Source organism: Cygnus olor, chromosome 7 (genome assembly GCF_009769625.2).
Source record: "Cygnus olor isolate bCygOlo1 chromosome 7, bCygOlo1.pri.v2, whole genome shotgun sequence".
NCBI lineage: Eukaryota > Metazoa > Chordata > Aves > Anseriformes > Anatidae > Cygnus > Cygnus olor.
The window spans coordinates 28,315,990-28,338,097 of NC_049175.1; the positions used below are offsets into that span (position 1 = coordinate 28,315,990).

Below are 22,108 nucleotides of genomic sequence, written 5' to 3' on the forward strand. Positions count from 1 at the left end.
CCGCCGCCGCCCCGCCGCCCATGGCCCCGGCGGCCGCTGAGGGAGACGGAGGGGAGGGAAGGGAAAGGGAAGCGCCGGGCCTCGGCCCCGCCCCGCTCGGCCTCAGGAGCCTGGCAGTCCGCCGCTATCGGGGCCCTCTGGGAAACGGAGTCCCGGCCCTTGGCCCGTGGGGTGGGGTGGGCTAGGATCACAGAGTCGTTAGGGTTGGAAGACACCTTCAAGATCGTCTGCTCCAACCATCCCTACACCACCAATGTCACCCACTAAACTGTAGTGAGTGAAGTCTTGTTTGTTCATCGAACATTGCTGATGAAGGTTTCAACGGTTGATTGCCTTTACCCACAGTACCCTGTTGAATAAACCCGTATGGTAATTTTCTGTTAAGTTAACAATTGCAGCGGAAACCAACTCCAAATAAGGGCAAAATGACATCCCTCTCGCATGAAAGCGCACATACCGCAGCGAGGTCATGAACCCCAACGCAGAGGAAGACGATGATCCTCATCCCCGCGACCACCAGAGGGCTGGCGAAGACCCCCCAGCAACAGGCCGCGCAGCCGTAGAAGGCGCCAGGATGTGCCCAGTCACCCCGGAACTACTAGGTTATAAATCGGGGCTCTGGCGGGCTTTAGGTGCACGTCTGAGACTCCCCGGCCGCCCAGCGCTGTTTTACTTGCCGCCGCTTGCTCGACAATCAAATAAAAACCCTGCAATTGATAAAGCTAAAATGTTGTCTAAATTAATGTATAACAAATTGGTGCCCTGACTCGGGTAGCGGTAATTTGGCGAGGGCTCGCAGGGGAGGCGCCCCGCTGATTTAGCGGCCCCTGTTTGGAGACCTCTCCGCCAGATACCTCTACCGACGAACCCAAAACTTCGGCGACAAGTAAATAAAAGCCGGCAAACCCTGTAATCTTTGTGCACGAAGACCCGAACGAAGACTCAGGAGTGAGTAAGTATAGGCCGGTTATCCGTTTGGTTGGGGTTGGGAAGCCCAGAGCGTGCCTGTGTGAGACGTCCAATCGAGGATGAAGCGAGTGCGGACTCCCTGGTAGTGTGGTTCCCACCTCCCGCGAGGGACTGGGCCACGAATGGGAGGCGAAGGCTGTGCGTGTCTGTGTGAAGGCACTCTGGAAGATGGGACAGAAGAAGAGCAAGTCCTTCGGTGTGGGTTGGAACCCAAGGCTAGGTTGCCTCCAATACCACCAGAGAGCCCGTTAGGGTTAATGATTAAACATTGGAACGATTACCCCTCTAGGCGGGGTAAGGATAAAGTTAAGATGATACATTATTGTATGGAGGTCTGGGGTGGGAAGCAAATTAGGAGTGACCCATTATATTGGCCCATGTTTGGGTCCTTTGAGGAATGGATCTGTCAGGCTCTAAACCTTTATGTGAATTCAAAGGAACCTTTCAGCCTAGAGGAGAGTGAGTATGCACACTTATGGATAGGATCTGAGACCCGAGCCAACTTATACCCATTAAGAGAGAAAGGGGGGAGGAAAAAGGATGAACGGAATGAGGAAGAAGTCCCACTTTCACCCCCCCCTTATATACCCCCTCCTCCGCAACCTCCAGCCCCCCCCCACGGCTCCGGGTTACCATACTGACTGATTTGGCCACGGACACCCCTCGGGGAACTAGACGGGTAACTCGGAGCCAAACTAGAAATCGAGAGGGTGAGGGTAGACTATATCCCCTAAGAGAGGTTGCAATGGGAGGGTCCCAACCTGGTATGGGATACGTCTCCATCCCCCTAAATACAGGAGACGTCAGAGAATTCAAGAAGGAAATGGGAAATCTCTTAGAAGATCCTCTTGGAGTCTCTGAGCGAGTAGACCAATTTTTTGGGCCTAATGTTTACACCTGGGAAGAACTCCAGGCCATTTTAGGTATGTTATTCACTGCAGAAGAAAGGAACGTGATCTGGAGGGCTGGAATGAGAATTTGGGACCAGCAACATCAGCAGGGTCCTGCGGGAGATCTTAAATGGCCCCTACAGAGGCCTAATTGGAATAACCAAAATGAACAAGTGGAGTTCCTTGTGGACTCAGGGGCGGAAAGATCTACTGTCCAAATGGTACCCCGGGGATGTCAACCTTCCTTGGAGAAATTACAAGTGACAGGGGCAAAAGGAGAGCCCTTTAGGGTCTCAGTAATAAAGGGGGTGGAAATAGAGACCCCAGCCCAAAGTTGCACAGGATCCTTCTTATTAGTACCAGAAGCTGAATATAACCTGTTGGGAAGAGACTTAATGGTTAAGCTAAAAATTAATTTGGAGGTGAAAAATAGAGCAATTGAGGTTAAATTATATGCCCTCACAGTAGAGGACGAGGCAAAAATAAAGCCTGAGGTGTGGTATTCTCCCAAATCAGTAGGCCGTTTAGATATTAGTCCCTCTGAAGTCACTATCAGGAATCCCGAGATTCCTATCAGGGTAAAACAATACCCAATGTCTCAAGAAGGCAGGGAGGGGCTGCAACCAGTAATCGAGAGGCTACTACAACAGGGGTTACTGGAGCCTTGCGTGTCACCCCATAGCGCTCCTATATTGCCTATCAAGAAATCTGATGGCTCTTATTGGCTAGTTCAAGACTTGAGGGAGGTCAACAAAAGAACAATAACCAGATTTCCCGTAGTAGCTAACCCACATACCTTGCTAAGCCAGCTGTCCCCAACACAGAAATGGTATAGTGTCATAGACCTAAAAGATGCATTTTGGGCATGTCCTTTAAAAAGGGAATGCAGGGATTATTTCGCCTTCGAGTGGGAAGATCCCACAACCCATCAGAAACAACAATCAGGATGGACTGTGCTTCCCCAAGGATTCACAGAATCACCAAATCTATTCGGTCAGGCATTAGAACAAGTATTAGAGAACTATGAACCAAATCCTGAAATAACCGTAGTCCAATATGTGGATGATTTGCTGTTAGCAGGAGAGAGTCAGGAGGCAGTCAGGAGAGAAAGTATCAAGTTACTAAACTTCTTGAGCTTAAAGGGACTAAAAGTATCAAAGTCCAAATTACAGTTCACGGAAGAAGAGGTGAAATATTTAGGACACTGGCTAAGTAAGGGCACAAAGAAACTAGACCCCGAACGAGTGAATGGGATTTTGTCACTACAAATGCTAAAAAGCAAAAGACAAGTTAGGCAGCTGCTGGGGTTGTTAGGATATTGTCGATAATGGATTGAAAATTATAGTAGCAAAGTGAAGTTTTTGTATCAGAAACTGGTTGGGGAAGGATTAATGAAATGGAGCCAAAGCGATGAGCAAAGCCTGATAGACTTAAAAATGGATTTAGTGAACACTCCTGTGTTAAATTTACCTGATGTGAAGAGACCCTTTTATCTATTTATCAACATAGAGGAGGGGACAGCGTTCGGGGTCTTAACTCAAGACTGGGCAGGGAAAAAGAAACCCGTGGGATATCTTTCTAAACTTTTGGACCCCGTGAGTAGGGGATGGCCCACCTGTCTCCAGGCAGTGGTCGCGGCTGCGCTCTTGGTGGAAGAAGCGCATAAAATCACCTTTGGGGGCAAACTGAGGGTATTGTCGCCTCACAATATAAGGGGGATCCTGCAGCAAAAGGCTGACAAATGGATAACTGATGCACGCCTCTTAAAATATGAGGACATCTTGATCTCCTCACCTAAATTGGAGCTTGAAGTGACCGCTCTACAAAACCCGGCGCAATTCTTATACAGGGAACCAAAAGGAGACATATCCCACGACTGCTTGCGTAGTATAGAAGAACAGACAAAAATTAGACCAGACCTAGAAGAGGAGGAACTGGCTGAAGGGGAGAAGCTGTTTGTGGATGGCTCCTCGAGGGTGGTCGAGGGAAAAAGGAGGTCAGGATATGCAATTATCGATGGAAAAAACTTCTCTGTGACAGAGTCAGGACCTTTGAGTCCCAGTTGGTCGGCCCAAGCATGCGAACTATAGGCAGTATTAAAGGCCCTACAAATGTTAAAGGGGAAAATTGGAACCATATACACTGATTCCAAGTATGCCTTTGGGGTAGTGCATACTTTTGGAAAAATTTGGGAAGAAAGGGGCCTAATAAACTCTCAAGGTAAAGGATTGATTCATCAGGAATTGATCACTAAATTTTTGCAAGCTTTGAGAGGGCCAATAGGAATAGCAGTAGTACATTTGAGAGGACACCAAAAGGGACTGAACCCATTAGTTAGGGGAAACAACCTAGCTGATCAGGAAGACAAAAAGGCAGCGCTGATGATGATATATACCAAGGAGAATCAGAAAGATTGCCCATCCTGTGGGAAGGATCTAACCGAGTTCCCCTGTTATGATTGTTGGAAGGATTATGGAATAGAGGCAGTGTATTGTAGATGTAACAACCCCCGATATAGCTACTGCCACCTCCGTGGGAGGCAACGTTTCATCCTCAGCTTCACTGTGCAAGAGAAAGAGAAACTAACTCAAATGGGTGTGAAGGAAATAACTGAAGGTAAATGGGAACTCCTGGATGGCCGAGAGGTTCTCCCGAAATCCTTGGCGCTGAGGGTCATGCAAAAATTCCACGAAAAAAACTCACTGGGGGGGGGACTCAAGCGTTGGTGGACCAATTTGCTACGAAGTATATGTGTATTGGTATGTACAATATTGCTAAGAGAATAGTTAATGAATGTATGACTTGCCAAAGAGTGAATAAGCAACAACTAAGAGAGAGACCTTTAGGGGGAAGAGAACTGGCCTATAGACCATTTGCTAGAATTCAAATAGATTTCACGGAGCTGCCAAAGGTGGGACGATACAAATACTTACTGGTAATGGTGGATCACCTAACTCATTTTGTGGAAGCTTTTCCAGTAGCCCGAGCTACGGCTCAGACAGTGGTAAAAGATACTGTTGGAAAACATAATCCCCAGATACGGATCGATTGAGGTAATAGACTCTGACAGAGGGCCACATTTTGTCTCAAAGTTGGCTAGAAACGCTCTCTCTTCCCTGGGGACCAAATGGGAATATCACACCCCGTGGCATCCCCAAAGCTTGGGAAAAGTAGAAAGGATGAATGGAGAAATAAAAAAACAATTAACCAAATTAATGATAGAAACAAAAACATCATGGGTAAAATGCCTCCCATTGGCTTTACTAAACATAAGAACCCAGCCCTGAACAGGTGTAGGAATCTCCCCTTTTGAGATGTTATATGGGATGCCGTATGATTTAGAGCTCCCAACTGATCATCCTCAGCGGGAGGAGTCACAAATACAGTCATATGTAGTACCACTTATGATCAGAAGGAAGCAGTTGCGCGAAAAGGGATTAGTAGTACAACGCCCCCCTCTAGAGATGGCCATACACAGGATCAAACCAGGAGACCAGGTTCTGATAAAATCCTGGAAAGAGACCTCTTTAACTCCTCGTTGGGAAGGACCCTACCTTGTTCTACTTACCACAGACACAGCTGTCCGGACAGCCGAGAAAGGATGGACTCACGCCAGCCGAGTTAAAGGACCAATACTGGAGGAATGGTGGAGAGTGACCAGCCGACCTGGAGACTTGAGGCTGACCCTGCGAAAAGGGACTGATGAGTGAATTCGTAATTGTATGATCGGTAACCCTCTCTAAGGAATAATAGGTTCATTGTAAACGAAACTGGGAAGTAGGGGAAGGGAAATTCCTTAATGTACCAAGACCCATACATCAGAAGGGTAACGCGCCTAAGGAGGAGTGAGTAACTGGGACTGGGAGTGGCTGGAACAGGGAAATCGGTACCTAGGAAGATTACCCTTGCTGCCGTGAAGAAAGTGAACCCCGCTGCTTAAAGCAACCAAGTAGGCAGGCGAGGCAGAGGGGTACAACAGCAGGGAGAATTACTTGGTACCCACCCCTATTTGAGATGATGGAGTCCGGCCGAATAAACTGCCCTAGTACCCACCATAGCTCGAAGCCGCCTCCCCAGAATTATAGAAGGACGTTGCCCTTCTGGTGTATGTTGGCGCTACCTCTCCTACTGAATATCATCCCCTGTCCGGCTGGGGCCGACGAGGGATATTCACACCAGCCCTTTAAGTGGACCCTGGGTAGCTGGGATGACTCGAAGATCCTCAAAACTAATATTACGGCAGGTGCACCTTCTTTCAACATAACCAATTGCGAATTACTCGGGACGGTACTAGGATACGGAGGAAATACGGAACACCACCTGTGTAGTCCCCTGAGACAATACTCCTGGGGGGCTTCCAATGCGAAGGCTACCTATTGGTGTCCTAGCTCAAACCCGGGAAAAAGTTACTGTAACTATCCAGGGCACTATTTTTGCGCATACTGGGGCTGTGAAACCATAGCTACTCCGAGGTGGTGGAGTCACCCTCCTGATAAGTATCTCAATGTTACTTGGATACCGGAAGGTTGCCGTGAGCCTACTTACAGTTATGACGGTAGCGTAAACAACGCCGGAACTTGTAAATCTCTGAGGGTTACAGTATTACAACCTAACGATCGAGGATGGGAGGTAGGGAAAACCTGGGGTGTAAGGTTCTGGGAACCTGGAGCCGATAGAGGAGGCTTCATATTTATAAAAAAGGAGGTCGCACCACCGGATCCTCCTGTATCGGTGGGACCCAACCTGGTATTGAACCCAAGCTTGGATGAAGAGGGTATCGAGGACAAGTAATAATCATCCCAAAGATACTCTATACCCAGAGAATTTTATGTATGACAGTCAGATCAATCAAGAACACCATTTGACAAAACGGGAACCAATTTCCACACTGACAGTGGCTACCCTAATGGTTTCGGGGGGTGCAGGGGTAGGCACAGGAGTTGCTTCGCTAATCAAACAAGGAAGAGAGTTCACCTCTCTAAGAGCAGCTGTGGATGAAGATTTAGCCAGAATTGAGAAATCTATCAGTGCTTTAGAAAAATCTATAAGGTCGTTATCCGAAGTGGTATTACAGAATCGCAGAGGACTAGATTTATTGTATTTACAACAAGGGGGATTGTGCGCTACTCTCAGGGAGGAATGCTGTGTATATGCTGATCATACTGGGATTGTGAGGGATACCATGACCAAACTTAGAGAAGGGTTGGAAAGGAGAAAAAGAGAGCAGGAGGCCCAGCAAAGTTGGTATGAGTCCTGGTTTAATCACGCTCTGTGGCTCACCACTTTGTTATCGACAATAGCCGGCCCCCTGATTTTATTAACCCTAGGACTGACGTTTGGTCCTTGTATCCTTAACAGAGTCATAGCTATTGTAAAAGGTAGACTGGAGGCTGCTCATCTAATGCTTATGAGGACAAAGTACGAATCAATAAACGATAGACCCGTATTAGAGGAAACATTAATCCTGAGTCAATTGGAACTGAATAGATTTAATGAACAAAATGATACAGAGAAAAAGGGGGGATTGTAATGAGTGAAGTCTTGTTTGTTCATTAAACATTGCTGGTGAAGGTTTCAGCGGTTGATTGCCTTTACCCACACTATCCTATTGAATAAACCCGTATGGTAATTTTCTGTTAAGTTAACAATTGCAGCGGAAACCAACTCCAAATAAGGGCAAAATGACATCCCTCTCGCATGAAAGCGCACATACCGCAGCGAGGTCATGAACCCCAACGCAGAGGAAGACGATGATCCTCATCCCCGCGACCACCAGAGGGCTGGCGAAGACCCCCCAGCAACAGGCCGCGCAGCCGTAGAAGGCGCCAGGATGTGCCCAGTCACCCCGGAACTACTAGGTTATAAATCGGGGCTCTGGCGGGCTTTAGGTGCACGTCTGAGACTCCCCGGCCGCCCAGCGCTGTTTTACTTGCCGCCGCTTGCTCGACAATCAAATAAAACCCTGCAATTGATAAAACTAAAATGTTGTCTAAATTAATATATAACAAAACCATGTCCCCAAGCACCACGTCCAGCCTCTCCTTGAACACCCCCAGGGATGGTGATGCCACCACCTCCTTGGGCAACCCATCCATATACCCGACCGCTCTTTCTGAGAAGAAATGTCTCCTCATTTCCAACCTAAACCTCCACTGGTGCAACCTGAGGCAATTCCCTCTAGTCCTATCACTGGTTACCTGGGAGAAGAGGCTGACCCCCAGCTCCCCACAGCTTCCTTTCAGGCAGTTGCAGGGAGCAATAACGTCTGCCCTGAGCCTCCTCTTCTCCAGACCGAACACCCCAAGTGCCCTCAGCCGCTCCTCACAGGACTTGTGTTCCAGGCCCTCCACCAGCTTCATAGACTTTCTTTGGACATGCTGCAGGGCCTCAATGTCCTTCTTGTACTGACAGACCCAAAACTGAACACAGCACGTGAGGTGCGGCCTCACCAGAGCAGAGTACAGGGGAACAATCAGCTCTCTGGCACTGCTGGCTGCACTATTCCTGACACAAGCCAGGATGCCGTTGGCCTTCTTGCCCACCATGGGCACACTGCTGGCTCATGTTCATCAACCAACACCCCCAGGTCCTTTTCGTCTGCACAGCTTTCCAGCCACTCTGCCCCAAGCCTGCAGCGCTGCATGGGGTTGTTTTCAACACGCGGGGTTGCAGCGGACGGGCTGACTGCCACCTCCCGAGCGTCGGGGCTGCAGTTGGAGCCCTGATGGCTCACTGCGAGGCGAAGCGGCCGCGAGGGGCTGGGTGACACCGCAGAAATCCCCCAGGAGAGGTGAGGAAGAGGAGGAGAATTGCGGCGGAACCCTCCGCGCAGCGCCGTGCGGGCGGCGGGGACGCGTTTTGCGGGGAGCAGAACGCGGAAGCGGCCGTGCGAGGAGCGGCGCCCCCCCGCCGCCGCCATGTCCTCCGACTTCGAGAGCTACGAGCAGGACTTCGCCGTGCTGACGGCCGACATCACGGGCCGCATCGGCAAGGTGCCCAAGCTGCTCGGAGGTGAGCGCGGCGGGGAGAGGGGGCTCGGCCAGGAGCCCGGCGGCGCCGGCCGGGCAGCGGGCAGGGCAGGGCAGTGCGGAGCGGGGCTTCGGCTCCCATCGCGGGGAGCGGAGCAGCCTCCCGCCGGCTGCCTCACGAACCTCGCTGCCGGTCCCTGGCAGGGCGCTGCCGGCCTGCTGGAGGGGGCTGCGGTCCTGTGCTTCTGGCTGGGGGTGTAGGAGGTGGGCCCGCACAGGAGGAGGGCTGGGGGCGGCTGGGGTGGCTGCCGCACCTGCCTGGTGCTCAGTGCTCGCTGTTGGGATCCTGCCACCCGGTAAATAACGAAAATCGAGACTTTTTCGTGTGGCGTAGGTAATGTCGGAGTTGGACAGTTGCGGTGACTCACGTGGAGCAGCAGATTGAAGGAAATCAGTGTTCGTTTATTTAACGTGTTGGTCACAAGCCTGCAGCATTCATGGGCTGATTCGTGACGTATCCCTGTGGTACTGATGGGAAAGTCTTCGAGTGTCAGGGCAGAAAGCTGAAAGTGATAATCTCTGTAACCTGGCAGCTAAATCTTCTAACCCGCGTGAATCAGTGCTCTGATGGGGTGCTCCCAGAATGCAGCAGATGAAAGCTAAAATTGGATTTCTCATGCAACTCACCTTATTCTTCTGTGTCCAGGCTGCTAAGGACTTCTGCCTCTGTTTCCTATGCACATTTCACAAAGCTTTAGGATACTTAACCAGTGGAAGTGGTTATCTTAAAAAGAGGCAATTAGAAGGCACACACTGATGGTACACCTGTCTGTATGACTGAAGGGAAAAAAGTCATATATCCAGGACCAAAGAATAGCTTCTTACTTTTAGGGTGAGAAGTGCATCATGAAGTGCTGAAGTAGTGACTAAAGACGATTTGAGGTAGGTGGTTAACTAAAACGTATAATCCCAGTGCATTGTTAAATCAGAGGTCCAAAGTACATCTGAAATGAATAAATGGGGATTTTCAGTAAAAGTCTGTTTGATTCTGGGAGGTTATGTCTAATTGTTAGGAGATTAGAAAGTCTTCTGATAAAGCAGGGATCAGTGACCAACCACAGGCATAACTGAAAGACAGGAATCTATGCCTTCTCATTGGCTTAACAAAGCTGTTTTGCTATTGGGCTTAATAAAAAAGACATTTGGCGTTAATTCAATCATATTCTGCAGGTACTTATGAGGTAGCGTTCTTGTGATTGAGATTTAGAATGGGTATAATTTAGATTGCCCAGAAACAATATTTAACCTGTAAATAGCCACTGAAACCATTTACAGAGGAGAGACAGCAAATTCTTCACTATTGTGAAGTTCCTAATCGAGGCAGTATTTCTTTTTCCACTGCCTCAGAAAGAGTTGTTGACGTTTATAGCAGTAAATATAAGGAGCTCTTTCAAGTAAAGGAAGACATTATAAATACACGAATGTCTCCTGTTCTGAAAATTGGTAGTGCTACAAAGTGAGCATGCTTATTGAAAAGGAGCAGAGACTTCATTTCTTAATTGCATGGATTATAGAAGTCATTGGAGTCTGTTTAGCAGCTGAAGAATATTCTGCTTCACAGTAGTGGATTTCCATAATCCTCTCCTTAAAGTCACCCCCCCTTATTCACTCTGGGGAGACTTTGGAGCTTAAACGTGAAACGAATGAAGAGTATTGTCTTTAACAGTGACATAGCTTGAGAGCAACAGGCTTTGAAATCATCATTCTTTTAAGTAGCCATTAGAAGGGTGTTTTTTTGGTTTTTTTTAGAACTTACTGTTCTCTCAGAGGAGAAAGAATGCATGTTCCCTGTGGGATTGATAGTGTGGTATTGGGTTAAATGGCCTCAAGATAATACAACAACTAATTTATTTTTCCTAGAAGTGGCTTTTCCACGTTAAGATTTGAGGCTGGTCTTATATGGTTTGGGCTGGCTTGCTTTATAGCTACTTTTTGCTCTGTACATCTGTGAATGGAGTGCTTCAGTTTTCAGAACTTTTCTGTCTTTCATCAGCAAAAAGTTCACACATAACTTTATTACCTAACATTGCAATTTGGCTTAGAGGCACTTTTCCACCTGGGGAAACAAAAAAACAACTCTGACTATGCTGAACACTTTAAACAGAAATATTTTAAATACACATTTTTCCCTTGTTTCTTACTAGGAATATTTGCAAGATCTTTGCTTCTTCATCACCAGAAGTTCCAGTTAGTTCTTGTGGAGAAGGCTGGGAGAGCCTCAAAAAGAGGATTATGATTCAAGGTGGGAGGGGGACGTGAGGACAGATGCACGTGAGGTGGCATTTTTCAGAAGCAGTGATATGAGAGAGATTGCTGATGGCCTTCTTCCTCCACGCTGGAAGAAGCAAGATGAAAGGTGTAAGGACTTGAGCTACTTCTGCATAATACAGAGAGATCTACTGAAGTCTAGTGACTGGTTTGTTTCCTTCTGCTTCCTGAGATGGACCTGCTGTAAGCTTCATGTTCAGTTGAATCGGAGAAATACCGGTTAATTGCTTTTCTAATGCTCCTGCATTCAGAGTTTGACAGGATTTGATGCAGCCTCGTATTCTAGGAGGAGGATGGCTCAACAAACAATCCTATTGTCACAAAGGCATAAATAGTTCAGCAAGAAATGTAACAAAGACAGTCTGATACTACAGAAACAATAAGCATCAGGGACAATAGAACGTCTGGGGAAGAAATATCTTCTGTTGAGGCAAACGTCATCTGGAGAATTAAAGAAAGTGTTCTAAATTCAGAAACGTCTTTTAAGTAGATTTTCTGTGATGCTGCTGCAGGTCTTTGGAGAACGAAGATCGTTGACTGATGTGTTTTATTAATACTCCTCGTTGTTTTAGAGAAACATCTGTCTTGTTATTTGACCAAATACTTATATAAATTTTGATTGCTTGGTCTGAAAGAGAATGTTCTCAGTACCAACTGTGATATTTAGCCTTTTTCCAGCATGGTAGCCTCTGTGTGGTGATGTTTTTCAACTGGAGTGCTCTGATTCTTCTGATACTTGATACCCGCATCTTCTACTGGGCAATCAAAGCACTGTATTTCAGTTTCCAACAGATTTAACTGAAGAAAGTCCTACCTTTAATTTTCTTTTATGTCTCTGTAATGGAGTTTACTGTCTTCATTTCAGGGCTGGCTCATTATGATGTGCCTCTGGAACTCAGTTTTATAAGACAAAGAAACAAAGCATGTGGTGTTCTGTTTGTCTTTGCTGTTGGACAATAACTTCTGGCAAAGGGGTGTTAGGTGAACATGTAAAACACCTCAGCCAGTGTAGTGAAATCTACAAGTGGTCTACAAACTGAAGTTCTTTGTCACTCAGTCTCTTCGTCAGTGTGTACTAATAAAAAGAAGCAATTCCACAAGTAATGAGACTTAATAGTCTTGGTCTAAATTTTTAATCTCTTCCTTGGTTGTGAGCTCAAGCCAGTGCTGTGTTACCTTTCTACACTTGTAGGCAGCCATCTACCTTTCTGTAACTGCTCGACACTGGGGGACAAACCACTGACTAATGCAAGGGCAAAAAAAGCTGAAAGAACAGAGGAAAATGTAGTAAGGTTTATTTCATTTAAGAAAGTGATAGAACCTTCTGTACAGACAGAACTGATTTCTTTGCAATCCTTACTCAGATTCCTTGCTTTTGTTTCCAGTCTTTATGCTTATCCATACTTTGCCAATTTGCCCAGTTCAGTTATGCAAGCTAAGTGCTGCATTTTCTTTAGGACATTCTGTCTGGCAGTGTGGAAACACAAATTGCATTCTAAATTTAGATATATTTGAGGGAACAGTGCTTTTCATTTTCTCTTAAGGATATTGCCTGTTCTGAATTAAGAAAAAAGTTGTAAAAAAGCACTTGCCAATATTTTATATGATGGAAATGTACTTAAATCACTAAGTGGGCAGACTAAAAACTACTAAGACACAGTGGAGTAAAACACTATTAATATGAGAATCTTTAATTGGATCCCAACTTGTTTGTCCTGATCTACTAGATTAGTGGCAAGCTTTGCTTACTCAGAGCTCATCTGCAGTCTCTGAGCAAGTCATCCTGTGGATGTTGTGTCCTCCTCTCTATGGGCATTCTGACTCTGAAAGAAGTGGTTGCTTCCTTAGGCTGGGTGTGGCATTAAGACTGACACGAAACCACGTGCACACCATTCCAGCAAGTGCTTTCTGATAGTGTTGTAGCATTTCATTGCTTCTGTTGCCGGTATCAGCAACAGGTCTGGGTGTATCAGCCCTCCTGCAGGCAAGTGGCTCCAGACAGCATGCTCCCACCTGGATTTATTTATGTGGATCCTGCTAGAGGAAGGAGGCAAATGGAAACAAGTGGGTACTTTTACTGATACTTGGTTAAGTTGACTTTTTCCTCACCGAAGTGCCCTTTTGGGACCCTGCCACCCCTTCTTGCTCTGGGGAGCATATGGTAACGTGTGCCCTAGAGGATCAGCAGTTGCAAAAGATTGGCTGCTTTCCTGGAAATCTATGGAGGTACTGCTCCAAAGCTGCAGTGCCAGGATATTGCCATGTGCCTGCTCACACACTTGTGTTCGAAGGACACACTACCCTGTTATGGGTAGGCCTCACTCCCTGCAATTGTTTTGGTCACCAGCTGGATGATTATGTATACATAAATCTGAGAGGATCTTAAAATGCTGCTCTGGAGTTGGGTTAAATTTTAGTATTAGCTAAGTTATTGAAGATCATTTGAATAACTCCTAAATTTTACACGAACAGTTTTAGCTGGATCTCCTAGTATACTGGTGAGTTTTCCCTGTCATGGTCTGTAGGTTAGTATCTCTGGGGGTGAGTAAGATCTTACTGGTTATCACAGCTGTTTTGTACCTGCCCTGTATGATGTTAGAAGAAGACTCAGTATGGCAAGGTCTTTAAATGCTTAGTCTGTTTCATATAGGGAATGGGACATCTCTCAAAACCACCTCACACAACAGTCTGAGTGCAATTGCTAAACTTCAACTTCCCAGAATAATTTTTGGCAAATTCTCAGCAGAATAATTTACTGGCAACTGTAGCTGCTGGACAGATGAGTTCCTTAAATATCCACAGAGGAGTTGCAGGTAACTGGATTATGCATTTGGAGGACTGGAAAAAGAACAGGAGATGTTACAGGTCTGGAGTTCAACACCTGATCAACATTGTTATAGGTTCCTTGCAACATTTGTGTACCAGCAAAGAAAAACATCCTGGTTGTCCAAGTAGCAGAGAGAATCAGAAACTTACTACTGGAATTGCACCAATAGCAGTTGAGTTGGGACAAGCATTTGTATTTTTGCTTGACAGAAATCATGGGGATTAGCAACGTAAATGACTGCATTGGGCTTTACTGAGTTCAGCAATAGGGTAGGTAACTGAGTATTCAGTGCGGTGCAAGGTAGCTGTTGTAGTCACAAATACACCCAGAATTTGAGCAGTATGAAATATCTTTAAAACCTAAACAACAACAAAACTTTATCACTAGATTTCAGGTTATTTATTTTAATATGTATGAAAATTGTAATCCAGTAAAACTCAGGGAAATGTTGACATTGCTGTAGTACATTTATTTTCTGCTGCTATATTTTTAATCTTATTTCAGCTTCAATAAAATGATATCGTGCGTTTTATCTCTTATGTTGTTTTTCCTTTGGTCCATTGTCATCTTGCTTCCAAGTGAAGGGAGGAGCAGAGGTGTTTTGGGATGCTGGGTAGGGGAACTGAAATGTGTGGATGAAGAAGGGGCAGATTCTCTTGGGGCAGGGAGGGAGGTAAGTTGTGTTTAGAAGATAAATCACTAACCACTGCGTTTTCTGGCCTGGGTTCTGTCATGAAAACCTGGTGGGAAATTCAAGGAAGCCATTGTTAGCGTACATCTGCTGTAGTAGCATCGACCAGACATGGCAGTGCAAGTTCAAGATTTACAAGGAAGGTGCTCTTTTTCCATGGCTTCAGCTTTGTAGAGAGGATTACTTGATGAAATGCTGGGTCTCTTTCAAGGATAAGAAGGGTAGGTCTATTTGTGAGGGATTTATTTAAAGGTGAGCTGTAACTTTTTATTTGTGAGAGGATTCATCTGCTTCTTTCTCACTTGCATCACTGACAGAGTTCCCATTACTCTGCATCAGTGTTTGACAATATTTTATTCAAGACGTACTGTTCTTACTGCTGCCACCCAGAAACACCTTGATTTGCTTGTATAGGTTGTGATGGAGTCCAAATTGATTCTCTTAGCTCCTGGTGAGCCTCATTGGCACGGGACCACTTGCTTGTGCAGTCCAATCTCAGAAGTAGTCTTTACTGACTCTCCAGTTGGCTGTAACACATTCATCAGAAGTTAGGCTTCTACAAGAGTAGCTTTGCCTTAGTTCAGGACCTCAAATAATAGTCTCGTTTTGGGATTGCAGCTGAGTTGCCCACTCAGTCCACAATACTATAACAGCTTTTTAGGTGTTATATGCTTAAGGTATTATATGCTTAAGGTGTTATACCCAGGGCATATGCTTTGTTCTTGAGAATCTGCCGTGTGCAGGATAGTGTATCTGCAGAAGACAGTTTTTCTAGTCCTTGCCTATTTGCAAAATCTCTGCATTATATTCAAGGTGCAAAAATGATCCTGAACCTGATAGTCCCTGCAGGCAGAGCTCCAATGTATGTAACTGATGAAGGGCAGATCATGATGTTAGCATGTCCCTCAATGAGCAAAATGTATATTACGTAAATGGGAGAAGTAGAGGAGATTGTAGAGACTAGTTCTGGTGAAGTTGAAGATAGATGCATGGTCCCATGCAAATGTAATGCAGGACACTAACACCAACAGGAGGACTCAGCTGAAACTCAACCTGCTTATACTGGGGATGCTTCACCAAAATCTCTGTGGCAATTTAGTCCTTCCAGGAGGAGTTCTGTTGTTTTTAAGGAAGGTTGGTTCAAGGGCACATTTTGCTTTATGTGGCAGGACTTCTATTTTTGGTTGCTCTCTTGGCATCCACTGCTCCTTGCCTACAGCACTGGGGAGCAGTGGCTGGTGATACTGTAGTGTGTGCACTTTATCTAATTCATCAGGCAAACCACCAGCACATATGATGCTATTAGTTTCAAGCAAACATTGGTATAAAAAGTGGCACCTTCAGAGTTTTATTGTTAAATTTGTCGAAGCAATGGGTGGATTTACAGTTGGGAGGATGGAAGATGTGGCCATGCAAGGGGCACAAGGCAGTACAAATGACAGTATTACAGCCCCTTGATGCCTGCAGTAGTTAAGCAGTCATGGCAAGATCACAATCATATTGGTATCTTCACGATTCTTTTTCAGATGAGAAGAAGCAGATGGTTGCAAATGTCGAGAAACAGCTTGAAGAAGCAAGGGAACTGGTACGTTATGACTTTTCATAGCCTAACCACAAACTGCTGGTGAAAATAATGGTATTATTAGAGGCTTAACATGTGACGCTTAACATGTGATGCCCTAAAAGTATTTAATATATTAGAATATTAAGTAGTATTTTTGAAATACTTATTATTTGAGAATATGAAATACCCAAGAGAAGTGTATCAGACATTTTAATCTTGTGTTAAGTGATTTAAGGTTTGTATCACTACTGCAAGCTATTACAGGTTGCTACAGGCTTTGATTTATGGGTTAGGTTTTTTACTTTAAGAATTGAATTAAATATTTGTACACCTGGAATATTTTTTTCTTCTAGGATCCATTCATCTACTTGATTTAATCTGTCTGGTTGTCTTGTAGGGTAATAGGTGGTGTTTTCTCTTTCAGCAAGTGAAGGAAAAAATATTTAGCTGTCTGAGGTCGAGGAGGTAATAGCAGTGTGAATTCATCTGGGAAGACCATATGTGTTAACTGAGCATTAGTTAGCGGTCCACACTGACAGAAGAAAGCAGTATAGATAAAGCATCTATGACTTTTTCTATTTTTGTTTCCAGCAACCTGTCATGTACTCCATCTGGAAGGAGTATAAAAATAAAGCTTTGTAGATGTGGACTAACTGAGCAAAGGTGTAGGTGACAATTGAGATTGACTTTTTTCCACACAGCCAGTAGTTCCTACCCTGAAGCAGCTTTTGTTTATTGCTTTCAGATGAGTTTGGTCTATCTAGTGTCAGAAATGTAATCTGATTCTTGGGATAGGGAAATGAAATTAGTTCTGCTAGACTAAAAGCTGTTCAAATTGAGCAACTCAAATCAATGATTTGTTTATTAACCCGATGGTAATATTGAAACTCACTTTTTTAAGATTGTGGCATAGAAAGAAAAAGGGTGGTTGTGTGTTTGTTGACATACCTTGTGCTTTTAGTCTAAGGATTGAAATGGCCTTGTAGGCAGAGCATGTAGCAGTACAGGAAAATTGCAGCCTGGGTGTTCTGCTGAAAAATCATTCAAATTTGGTTCTCTATTCAAAGTAAGATTGGAAGGAGCAGAAATTGAGTTAATGGTTCATTGCTTTTCTTCTTATGTCAGAAAAGAGATCATCTGAATTTGTGTTTATGGAGAGAGTAAAAATTAAATTCTTGTATCTGCATTTTCATCCTAATGACGATCTTGATTTCATGTATTGACTTCTTTCACGCTTTTGTTTTAGCTCTTGTTGCTAATGCTGCTAGACAGGCGCTTAATTCAATTACTGGCTTTAAGCAATTACCTTACATGTTTGTGATTAATGTCAAGGCTTAGGTTTAAAAATCAGTTTGAACAAACCTGCTAATAACAGAACTGATTAAAAAGATCCCCTTTTAAACTGAAGGCTACACTAGAAAACCAAAATAAACCTAATTCCTTGCCACTGATAGCTTTCATACATTGGTTTGCTTCTTTGTCTTGTCTGATAAAAGATTTGTTTAGCAGATTTTATTTCCTTATTGGTTAGAAAATAACTCTCACGTATTGTAAATATCATTACAGAGATATTTAATTTACATTGACTAATCACTGTTTGTTTCAAAACACCGTCTGCTTTGTTTGGGTAAAATCACTGGTGTAACTGACTTGAGCTATATGCAGAACTGACACCAAAACTTTTCAGACTCCCAGGCTGCCTTTTAAAACTGTAGCTGCCGAGTAAGAGATTTCTGGAGAGAAATCATGTCATTCTTACATCCCATGCAGAGTGTGATAGAGTCATAGAATGTCTCTTCCAACTCAGGTTATTCTATGATTCTATGATCCCCCGAGTTGGAAGGGACCCACACGGATCACCAAGTCCAACTCCTGGCTCCACACAGGACCACCCAAAAATCAGACCCTACGTCTGAGAGCATTGTCCAAACACTGCTTGACCTCCGTCAGTCTCGGTGCCATGACCACTGCCCTGGGGAGCCTGTCCCAGTGCCCGACCACCTCTGGGTGCAGAACCTTTCCCTAACACCCAGCCTGACCCTCCCCTGTCCCAGCTCCATGCCGTTCCCTCGGGTCCTGTCGCTGTCCCCAGAGAGCGGAGCTCAGCGCCTGCCCCTCCGCTCCCCTCGTGAGGGAGCTGCAGGCCGCCATGAGGCCTCCCCTCGGCCTGCTCTGCTCTGGGCTGAACAAACCAAGGGACCTCGGCTGCTCCTCACATCTTGTTGTCTAGGCCCTTCACCATCTTTGTAGCCCTCCTTTGGGCGCTCTCTGATAGTTTTATGCCCTTCTTATATTGTGGTGCCCAAACCTGCACACAGTGCTCGAAGTGAGGCCACACCAGTGCACCTGAAAGTTATGTTTGCTGGGTTTTAAGAAAGGTGAGTGATAAACTTAGATTCTATGAGTATCTAGCATGTGCTAGAAGAACTGGGATTAACGAAATTAAATAAATAAAATTTGGCTATGTGTTATCTGTCTTTATGCTTTATGATGATGTGCACGTCACAAACTCATTGCAGCTATTTAAGTTTAGTGTTGCAAATGGTAGGTTATTCTTACTTTGACACTTTTTTTTTTAATGTAAATCTCTATTTTAGCTCAGGGACATGAGCAGTAAAAGAAGTTTGGATAATCAGGTTTTCTGAAGAAAACTTCAGCTTCTACAGATGTTTTCAGATTTAAGTGCCAGGTTGTTTTTAGCTTTTTGTAGGATCTAGCTCTATTTTTGCTTATACATGAAAAATATTATTTTGACAAATAAAGTGAAAGTGAAGGTGCATGAAATGAGGTTGCGTTTACGTTGGCACCTGCTTGGATCACTATCTTCTGCATGAGTTGGCATGGAAATTTGTCACCTCAAGCACAAAGTGTACCTGTTTAAACTCATGATGACACACAAAAGCAAACAAACAAACAAAAAACAGGTGTGAAACTTCAGTCAGTTCAAATGTGAATTCTTCATCATTACCTGTAGCATTTCCAAGAATATAATGGGTGTGTTCCTAGGACCTTACAGTCTCTGATACTGACTCTTTAGAATGAAGGCTTTGGATTTTATGGACAATGGTATGATCCTTGCTGCAAATTCTTTATTCATATGGCAAATTGTTTCATTTTTATTTAATATATAAGAATTAAGATTTCATTAAAATATCCTGATCTTGCACACATAACTCTATAGACGTAAGAGGAATGTTTTCTATGCTTATGGAACGTTTGAGATCAAATATATTGATGTGAAATGATAAGAAATAAACCATTAATTCCAGCTATCAGTTTAATTTATAGTACCCCTTTGGAAAGTTATGCCTGAGCGAAAGGACTGGGTAGAACTAGAAATAGCTTTGTACATTTTAATTCATTACTGACTATTCCATTAAAGTCTGCTTTACAGTTTATTATTAAAAACCATTTTGTATAATCAGAATAGATCAGGCTGAATGACTTTTGAGTATCTGGTAATTCAATTGATTACATTCAGATGCTTTTCTTATGATACGAGGATGAAATTTCAAAGTATAAGCAAATGATTACATAGGAATAAACTATAACTGTCCCTTGTGAAGACCCTTAAACAGCAGCTTGGGACCCTAATTGACAGGCATTTCTGTTCAGGTGCTTTATTGCTCAGCTGAGCTCAGAAGGAGGTGAGTAAATATTGTTTCAGGTACCTACAGCAACCAAGGAGAGGTATTCTTTCATCTTTTTAAAGTAAGTCAGAAAGATTTTTAAAAGCGAGTAAGGTATTGTTCAGCTGTGCAAAACAGAATTCCTGAACAGCTAGCATGGTGTAAAGGAGGTTCCTTGACCTAGCAGTCAGGTAATTAGCAGGCTGGTTTATAACTCCTGATTTTCTGTAATTCTGTGCCATATTCTTGTGTTTCAGGCCCCTTAAAGTTCTACAAGGAAAGAATAAATAGCAAAAGTGTTTGAAAAATAAATTCTCTGATGTTTTATGCGTTCAACTGTATTTAACAATATTTTCATTATAATTCTAAAATTCAGTTATATAATATACCTACTCACAGATTTGGGATGTAGATTTAAGCAGCCAGTTGAGAAAGCTCAGGCTATTTAATAATTCTGCTGACTAAGCATAGAAGTACAAGAATTATTTTATTAAACAAAGAATCTATTGGTAAATAAAATTTTAGCATTTACATATGTGTTGTATATACGTGTGTGTATATATATATACATAAGTGTGTAATATACATATATTTACAAAATGTGTGTGTATATATACACACACACATATATATGTGTGTGTGTATATATACACACACATATATTATATATATATGTTTGTGTTTATCCAAAAATAAATAAAATACCTTTTGCATCCAAAGGTTTACAAAACCACACAGCTATGTGGAGGTAGGCTATCTTCTGATGAATAATGCGTTTAAAAGTATTCATCACATTTGGCTCTGAAATCCAAAAAGGTTTGAACAGAATATTTTTTCTAAGCATTAATAATATTAATTTTGTCATTTGTTTGCTGACTTAAGGCTGTGCAAAGATTTTGATAACTTGTCCCTGTATTAGAGGATATACAACATTTCTTGATAAAGAAACAATATTTCTTGGTATTTGTGAACAAATAGGTAAATCATAGAATCATAGAATGGTTTGGGTTGGAAGGGATCTTAGAGATCATCTAGTTCCAACCTGCCTGCCATGGGCAGGGATAACTCCCACTACAAATTTATCCTTGCTTTAATTATCCCTTTGATTTACATGTCCCTTCCTTATTTTTACTTGCTAGCTTGAGCAGATGGAGCTTGAAGTTCGAGAGATTCCACCTCAAAGTCGGGGAATGTACAGCAGTCGAATGAGAAGCTACAAACAAGAAATGGGAAAACTTGAAGCTGATTTCGTGAGTTTTTAACATATCACATGTTAAAATAAGATGGTGTCTATGAGATATTTTTTTAATGTAATAATGCAGTTATTCAGGCAACTGAGTGGGTGTTTTTGATTAGTGTGAGATGTTCTGCATGTTTTTTCTGTATTTGTGGTCAGATGAAAACTTAACTGGGGAAGATAAGCTTTTCTTTTTGTAGCATTCTCAACTCGAGTTGGTAGTCTTCTGCCCCTTTGTCCCAGATCTGATTTATTTCTGTGACATTAAACGTTGAGACTGTTTATGCTGTTGGAATAACAGCTTGTAACCTTATTTCTCAAGGAAAGATTGGTAGAATGTTAGAATTAATACTTAAAATGTAACATAAGTATACTCTTCAAGGTAAATAACAATTCATTTAATTCAGCTTGTTGCAATATGGGCACTGACATGAAAAGCGGTGTAATCTCCAATCCATGGAATTTTTGAATATAGTTTATCTCCTATGCATTTCATTTCTTAGTCTCTGTTATTTCTTTTCCATTGCACCTAGATTCTTCTTGCTTTTGGAAAAATGTGTTATAAATACTACATTTTTCAAGTAATGGACACAAACTAACAAGATTCCCTTGTCTAGGGTTTTCTGCTACAATTATCAGTCCTTTTTTGTGACTAGGATTTGCATTGAATAGATTTACATAGAGACAAAACCGTTTCCTCTAAAGTCCTGAAAAAGTTCAAAGGGATTGCAAAGTGTAGGAAAATGCTTTGTTAGTTGGCAGCAGCTCAGTTCCTCCAGGGTGGGGAGAAAGAAATAACTGTTGGCGGTATTTTCCATTCACTAGAGAACTGTGAATTTTCTCTGGTTGCTGGCAGCAGTTTATCCCTACAGGGGAGGGGAGTCAATGTTTGTACCTGCAGCCAGGAAATCCAGCTGACTGTCACTCCTCTGTGCTTCTGCCAAGTTGAAGAGTTGCACAAAAATGTATTAACAGGAAGATGTCTGCAATTCTGTAAAGTTTAAG

General features: G+C 43.5%; 1 protein-coding gene and 1 long non-coding RNA gene across 7 annotated transcripts in view; both read left to right on the forward strand.

Moving 5' to 3' along the window:
- Window position 1: 1 nt before the first annotated feature.
- LOC121073324 lies at window positions 2-7,835 on the forward strand. Its single transcript, XR_005821618.1, has 2 exons — window positions 2-952; window positions 7,501-7,835. It is a non-coding gene; the product is annotated as an uncharacterized LOC121073324 (long non-coding RNA).
- An 817-nt stretch (window positions 7,836-8,652) lies between these two features.
- VTI1A (vesicle transport through interaction with t-SNAREs 1A) overlaps window positions 8,653-22,108 on the forward strand; it is a 271,587-nt gene continuing 258,131 nt past the window's right edge. For 2 of the 6 annotated variants that reach the window (XM_040564133.1, XM_040564135.1), the window contains exons 1-3: window positions 8,691-8,870; window positions 16,200-16,258; window positions 21,006-21,116. In XM_040564133.1, the coding sequence (XP_040420067.1) occupies window positions 8,777-8,870; window positions 16,200-16,258; window positions 21,006-21,116 (264 nt within the window). In that variant the 5' untranslated portion in view covers window positions 8,691-8,776. Of the gene's footprint in view, window positions 8,871-16,199; window positions 16,259-21,005; window positions 21,117-22,108 lie in introns of all 6 variants that reach the window. The other 4 variants (XM_040564130.1, XM_040564131.1, XM_040564132.1 and 1 more) reach the window with 4 other exon arrangements.